The 7,811-nt window shown below is 36.5% G+C and overlaps 1 protein-coding gene across 1 annotated transcript; it reads left to right on the top strand.

Annotated features, from left to right (window-relative positions):
- The first annotated feature begins 347 nt into the window (after positions 1 to 347).
- On the top strand, positions 348 to 1,728 carry LOC6562151 (outer mitochondrial transmembrane helix translocase). Its single transcript, XM_001987914.2, has one exon. The coding sequence runs from the start codon at positions 441 to 443 to the stop codon at positions 1,557 to 1,559; it is 1,119 nt and encodes a 372-aa protein (XP_001987950.1). The 5' UTR covers positions 348 to 440; the 3' UTR covers positions 1,560 to 1,728.
- The last annotated feature ends 6,083 nt before the right edge of the window (positions 1,729 to 7,811 follow it).

Below are 7,811 nucleotides of genomic sequence, written 5' to 3'. Positions count from 1 at the left end.
TATTCACTGAGACAAATGCATTACAGCATTTATTGATATTTACGTATAATTGTCTTTCTGAGTGCTGAAAGTTGAAGAAAAAAATCAGTTTCATAAAAATGAAAAAATAAATAATAATTAAAAGATTGAAATTCATTTAATATATTTTATATTTTAGTTTATTTTAAATTTTAATTTTACTTCCACTTTTAATTTTAAATAAGTAATAATAAATTAAGTTCTTCATATCTTTAAGTCAATGAATTAAAAAAAATGAATAACTTAAAATTCTGGTAGAAAGTTTCTTTAAGATCTCCCATATCTCAAATAGCACACATATTCTTTCCATTTTCTAATGGCATATTTTCCAGAGCAACAAATTGATTGTATTTACTTAGCTGACAGGTTGTGAAGATTTTGGGAAAATTATTGAACGTGCTTTTTAACAATATAGATAGATTATGGAAGGGCCTCAGAGGTCTAGCAGCCAAATTGTGATGCAGCTGGTGAGGATTGGCATCGCTGCGATCGTGACATTCTGCTTCGCCAAATGGTTGATGAGCTCCATAGATCCGACGACTAAGGCCAAAAAGAAGGCCAAAGAGGTGGCAAAGCTGCAGATGAGGAAGCTCAATGCGATGACGGACAAGGGCCGCAAATTAAAACTGAGCGACTTCAATTGCTATGAGCTGATGATAGCCTCACAACTGGTAGCGCCAATGGACATTGATGTCAGTTGGTCAGATATTGCCGGATTGGATGGGGTCATACAGGAGCTGAGGGAGTCTGTGGTGCTGCCCGTGCGTCACAGCGATCTCTTTCAGCGCTCGCAGCTGTGGCGGCCACCGAAAGGCGTCTTGCTCTATGGACCGCCTGGATGTGGCAAGACGCTGATTGCCAAGGCGATTGCCAAGGAGGCGAGCATGCGCTTCATCAATCTGGATGTGGGATTGTTGGCGGACAAGTGGTACGGCGAATCACAGAAGCTTTCCACTGCTGTATTTACCTTGGCCCGCAAGCTGCAGCCCTGCATTATTTTCATCGATGAGATCGAGTCGTTTTTGCGCGTGCGCACAACTGCAGATCATGAGGCAACGGCTATGATGAAGACACAGTTCATGATGCTGTGGGACGGGCTGATTAGCAGCAACAGCTGCTCGGTGCTTGTGTTAGGCGCAACAAATCGGCCACAAGATCTGGATAAGGCCATATTGCGAAGGATGCCAGCTCAGTTTCACATCGGACTACCGCTAGAGAACCAGCGACTAGCCATACTTCAGATCATCCTGCAACAGGAGCAACTGCATCCGGCTGTCGATCTCAAGCGGTTGGCAAATCTTACACCTGGCTATTCAGGTTCCGATCTAAAAGAGCTGTGCCGTCATGCCAGCATCTACCGCATGCGGCAATTTATGCGCAACCTTCTAGTCATGGAAGGCAACGCTATCGAGGAACAGATTGTAGACGATAACCAGCTGGTCATCAGCATGGAGGATCTATTGAAATCGTTGGTCATTATGGATATGTCCAAGCTGCACACTGACAACACCTATCTGGCTAAAAATATCGATCTTGACTAGTTTGTGTAACCATAATTGAAGATATTTCCGTTTGGGCATCGCTTGTCTATGATTTTCATCATATGCGGAATTTGATTAAATTGTTTTCAAAATTTTGGCTAACTGCTTCTAATGCGTATTGTCTAATTTGTTGTCTGAAAATTCGAATTAAAATTATGAGTTTTAATAGAAAAATGTGAAAAGAGACTTTGATATATATTATATATTCTGGATTTGCATAATTAAGCTAATAATCTAATAATCGTTTGAAAAGACCATTCTTAAATTGGTCTGAAAAATACAAAATATATATTTTGTTAGCATTAATATATTTCTTTTTAATTTCGGTTTATTGTTTTGTATATTCATTTTGGGAATATGAATTAAAATAATCTCCCAAGCCGATAAGTTCAAATATTTATTTAAGTCGTTCTGTTCCTGACAGTCAGCTACTCGTTGTGTAGTAAATTCACTTATTATAAAATATGTCGTAGATTGTTTCCAGTGTATGCTGCTGCTGTTGTTACGTCGATGCTTCGATGACCAGTTCGCCTATCCAATATTTTTAACATTTCATAGCATGCATGAGTTCGTTTCACCCATGAAGTTTACTGAGTGCAAGAGAGGGCGACAGACGACAAGAGAGAGATATAGATAGAGATAGAGAGAGATAGAGCAAGAGACGAAACGAGAAGAAATCAAAATAACTACAAAATCTTTTATGTTAAATTGAATATTCATAAGTTGTTCCACAGAAAAGCCGGAGCAGAAGCTGTAGTAGGATGAAGAAGAGGCCGAGCAAAAGCGGCAGCTCAGGATAAAGCCTAACTAATGTTGTTGCTGTTGTTGTTGCTGTTGTTGTTTGGACTGCACTGCCAGTTGATTGTTTTTGTGAGTAGTGTTGTTTGGCTGAGTGAACCTGCAGACGTTCACAAGCACACCAGCACCAGCACACAAACACACACACACACATCACACACACACTCAAAAGTTGCAGTTGTTTGCTATTTTGTCATGCAAATTGTATTTATTGCGGCGAAAAAGCAACAACTGAAAGACAACGTCGCGCTGTTGTAATTGTTTGCGATTTGTCATAGTGTATGTGTGTGTGTATGAATGTGTGCATGGACTGCACGTGTATGAGTGTGTGGCATTGTAAACAAGCAAATTGACTGCCGCTGGCGTCATGGCCTGGCCAGCACGCATCTCTCACAATTCTATGCAGGCAGCAGCCAACAACGGCAGCCAACAGCACTCCAACAACAACAACTACTGCAACAACAACAGCCATAAAAACTGCATGCACTATATAGACTGCATAATGCATACCAAGTCAAGTTTGCCGTATGTCATTGAAATATGCAAAACTCAAAATATTCGCCATTCGTCGCGCTGAAAAGTATGCTACAATAAGCTGTAAGCGGTCAAATCCGCAGGCAGCTAATTGCATTAAAATCGCGGGGAGAAATACACAAACAAGAGAGAGAGAGAGAGAGAGAGAGAGAGAGATAGAGAGATATATAGAGGGTGAACGAGAGAGAGAGAGAGAGAGAGAGTGGGAATGAATGAGCAGCTCATCTGTGCAGTTAACATTAAACAATGTATAGGATTACCTTAATTACAGCATTAAGCTACGAATTTTAACAATTGAATGGTTGACGATTTATTTTAAAGGAAAATGTAAAGATTACTGATTTAAATACAAAAATATTAATCAAATAAAGTAAACTTTCAACCACAAAATTTTTCGCTTAAATTCAATTCATAATGAAAACATATAAATATTTTAAGGACAAACAAATGAAAAGTGCATAGAGAATATAATTTCAGTGATTTTGATTTATTTAGAAAAATATAGCATGCTAAAAATTACAAATATTTTGAAAACTTTAAAAATAAATAGTTTTGATTTTAAGCTTTGAAAATAAAGATATTTAATTTACATATAATATTTATAATTATTTTTATTATTGGCAGGATCTATTGTGGAAATGCTTAATAACATTAAGTTTAATTATGTACTTGCGCTCATTCTTATTTGCAGCCAAACTGTGCTTAAGTTCAATCGGTGAGATGGAGAGCATATTTAACATATTTGGTGAATGCAGAGAGCTGCTCTAATTTGATATGAAGTCGCAAAATTTACGGTTGCATTGTGGCCACTTTGGGTTTATGTCACTGTCGTAAAACCCTAAAAACCCGTTGGCCAGATGAGGCCACTCAGTTGCCTGCTAAAAGTCATAATTGTGCAAAGACAAACTTTACGAGAGATGTGCTCGCTACTTGAGCCGGCGGCTTTGTTCATGAGCCACAATCAATTTACATACGCAGCAGTCATATAGACTGTCAGTCGATAAATTTTAATGCAGCACACGCAGAGAAATCCTTTGCAGGCTAATTCCAACTTGGCTATTAACATAATCCTCCCCAAGCAGAGCAGAGAGGCATATAAATCCATCAAAGTTTTTGAGTATCTCCACTTGGCAGGCAGCTGATGATTCTGATGAGATGATTGACAAAGCGAATACGAATACGAATACGAATGGGAATGCGTTGGAGAATGGCAACGTGTGGCAAATAAAACTGAGAATCGTAAAACGGGCCACGAATCTTGTTGAGAAGTTTGAAGACGACTACTTGCACAAAATTTATGACCGCATTTGAGGATTCATTTAGAGCAAATGATGATTTAGCTGGAACTTTTTTGCTATGCTTTCGAATGCACAGAACACTTATACTAGAAGTCAGCAAGCTTCCGATTGTTCGTCATATATCCGGCTAAATTTGTAAGGTGTGTGTCAACTATTATGTGTGCTCTTTTTATGACCTTTCAATTGGCTGGGAAACCATTTTGATGTGCTTAAATTTTACAATTTGTCTTTGGTAGAATATTTTTCAAAGTTTATATCTTTCATTTTCAAATTTTTATTTATATTGCCTTAGGTAGTTAGAAATGAAATTCGAGCCAATATATTACAAATGTAGAATACCCATTTTCATCACAGCCTAGCCTAAGAATAAATAAAGTTTTGCAGTACAAACTTTTAGCAAATCTATACGTATTTTATTATTCATTTTTCAATTATGTTTTGTCGAAATATCTTGTACTTGTTATGATGTTGACACACTTTATAATTTATATTATTTCTAATTCATTATAAATGCAATGACGCTGACAATTCCATGCAACTAATTTTAAGTGGCTTTTATGCAATTTATTGAATTATTAATTAACTCCGATTGCGTAAACCAATTGAATACTACAGCTGTCATCGAGCGAGTGAAACAGTACTGCCATTAAATTATTTTAATTATTTTCATAATTTAATTGATTTTAATGTTGCGGCTAACCATGCTCCGAACCCTTCACTCTGCTCCCTACGCCATCCTACAACTGATCAATTGGCTTAGAATAATTGCTCACATTGTGGCATTAATTAAACTTTGCATTGCTAACTTTAAATAATTTAATTGTAAATGTCATTCGGTTCCTTTTTGTCTCTCTTTTTTGTATGTTTGGGTGTGTTTTTCTATAACTAATTTTAATATGGCACATTAATCATGCGCCGCCTGTTAATAAATATTAATTGCCAATGGCTGCTCGCACAATTGCTAATTTAAGCCATAAAATTGCAACAACATTTGCATTAAAACGGCCTGATTTATAGCAACCAATTTTTAAAAGTGGCAAAAAATTACATAAAAAAAAAATAACGACATACACACAGAAAAAAATATAAACATCAATTAATTATTTAGCAGTTATCTTTTGAGGCGATTGTAATAGTGCCCTTTGTATACTCTACGATTTCTTGACGGATAAGTACGAAAGTTCCAAAATAAAACCACTTTTTTTTGCTTATTTTTCAAAACTAACTACCAAAGGTGTATCATAAAAAATGAAGCCTTTAGAAAAGAATAACCTATCAAAAGATTATATGATGTTTGAAAAATTAAATAGTAAAGAATATCTATCAAAGTAAATTTTATCTTTATTATAATCTAAGTTAAACAACTGTAAGACAAATGTTAAAATTATGAATATAAAAATAATTTTTTATATTTTTTAAATTAAGCCAAGGCATTCTGAACTCTACAGTTAAGCATCGAACTTTAGGGTGTTTGCAACTCTCGATTTAATGCTTCCAACGGACCCTTTACTGCATTTGTTGCAGCCGGTTTGCAGACGCCATGTCCTTTGCTGTTGCCGGTCATTAAATGCATCTGCGTGCATGGAGAGCATTCAAAATAGAAATAAAAAAAACTAGAAAAATAGTTTGGAAGATACTGAGACCAGCTAGTGGCCAGCATGGTTGGGCCATGGGAGAGAGGGAAAGGGAATAGGAACAGTAACAGCAGAGGAGGTGCTAGTTCCGCTTTGACCATTTCTATTTCCTTTGGCCATTTCTGAAATTTGCATATTTCATGCCACAATGTATAATATTCATATTTATAAATCTTTTAACTGCACAAAACACAAACTGGACGCATCAAAAGCCAACGGACAGAAGTGAAAAATGTGCAAATAGGAAATGAAAATGGTGAAAAAAAATGAAAAATAGAAAAAAGAAGAATATAAATAATATAAAATAATACAACAAGAAGAGTAACAGCAACAGAATATTCGCATTCACACTTTGCGCATAAAAAGGACACATAAAAATGTGTTGCAACTACGAACTGAATGAATGAATGAATATGACTTTGCCACAAACACAGACACACACATACACACACACACGCAGAGACACCAAGAAGATGAAGAAGCAGCAGCAGCCGCACAATAAAAATATTCGCTTCGTATAGTTATGGGCAAGCTGAGCAGTTTCTGGCACGGCGCTGTGATTTTTCATTTTGCCACCGGGCCGAGACCACCTCCGTATTCCAACTCCGTAGCCGTCGGTATGTCCGTATCCCCGTCTCCGTCCATGTCCGCCTCCAGCTGTCGACTCCGTCCGGGGCAACAGTTGTGTCAACGACTACCAAGGCACAGGAGCCAAAAAGGCAACGCGTGCCACATGCAACTGCAAAAGTGACCAAAAGGCCAAAAATGGTGAAGAAGAGTGGGGGCACGGAGCAGGAATGTGGCAGTAGCCGAATAGCAAGTTGCACGGAGTTGGCCAGCAGACGATGCTTCGCTGCATTTATTAAAAATTTTGTTTAGCTTTTTAGCCACATGCAACACTTTTTATTCCAGTTTTCCTTCTTTTTTTTTGGCATATGAATAATAAGTACGCTTCACAGCTTGACCTTTTTTTACTCCATAGAAAACTCTCTCACAAAATGGATGTGAGAAATGAAGCTAGGCACTTTGAAATACTCTGAAATGCAAGTTCATATTTTTATTCAAATTAAATTTGAATTTAACAGCCTGAAAAGTCTATAAGTCTTACACTTTTATTTCTGATTTAAGAATTAGCTATGCGCATAGTTTTTTTTGTATATATATATAGATATACATATTTATTACTTTGAATATGATACATCTTCTAAGTCCATTTTTTTAAATTACTTTGAATATTATTTATGTTACTCAACTATGCTCCCACTAATTAGCTGATTAAATTTGTTAACATTTTTATTACATTGGCTGTTAATATTATTAATATAGTTAAAGTAATCAAATTCGTAAAATCGCAGTCGCTTTAGCCCTCGGAATATACGCATTTATCTATATAAAGTAGACCGTATCACAAAGTTTTGTAAAATAAATTTAAGAAAGTTTAAATTGAATAACTAAATTAGTATTACAAATGCAAAATATAAAATATAATATAAAAAATAGATATATTAAAGTTCAAAGTGCTAATAAATGTATTCAACAGATTAAAAACTCAACTAGACCAACTAATTTTAGAGAGAGAGAGAGAGAGAGAAGAAGACAAGATTTTCCGATTGCTGTTTTTTCTCCAAATCCTGAAGGTGAAGACTAAGAAAGTCCCTTAGGGCGGTGTATAGGTATCTCCTAGTCGAGCACTCCACCCGACTAAAGAGAACTCGTATTTACTAGCTATATATACAGACTGCATACATATACATCATATATACTTTTTAGCGTGGAAGCATTTTAATTTTTGGTGGCACGCGTTGCAAAGTAGCATGGCGCTGCGTGTGACTTTTTGCTTGCCGTTGAAATTAGCGTGACACTTAAGCAAATACACACACACATACACACACACACACACATGCACACACAGGAATATACAGCTAAATTTACTGGTGTCTATGTTTAAGGCGTTGACGTTGAATTTTTCACTGCCTCGTTGCAGCCGA

Source organism: Drosophila grimshawi, unplaced genomic scaffold (genome assembly GCF_018153295.1).
Source record: "Drosophila grimshawi isolate 15287-2541.00 unplaced genomic scaffold, ASM1815329v1 contig_1377, whole genome shotgun sequence".
In the NCBI taxonomy this organism is placed as follows: domain Eukaryota; kingdom Metazoa; phylum Arthropoda; class Insecta; order Diptera; family Drosophilidae; genus Drosophila; species Drosophila grimshawi.
The sequence above is the reverse complement of the archived record's forward strand: the minus strand, read 5'-3'. Positions and strand labels throughout refer to the sequence as shown.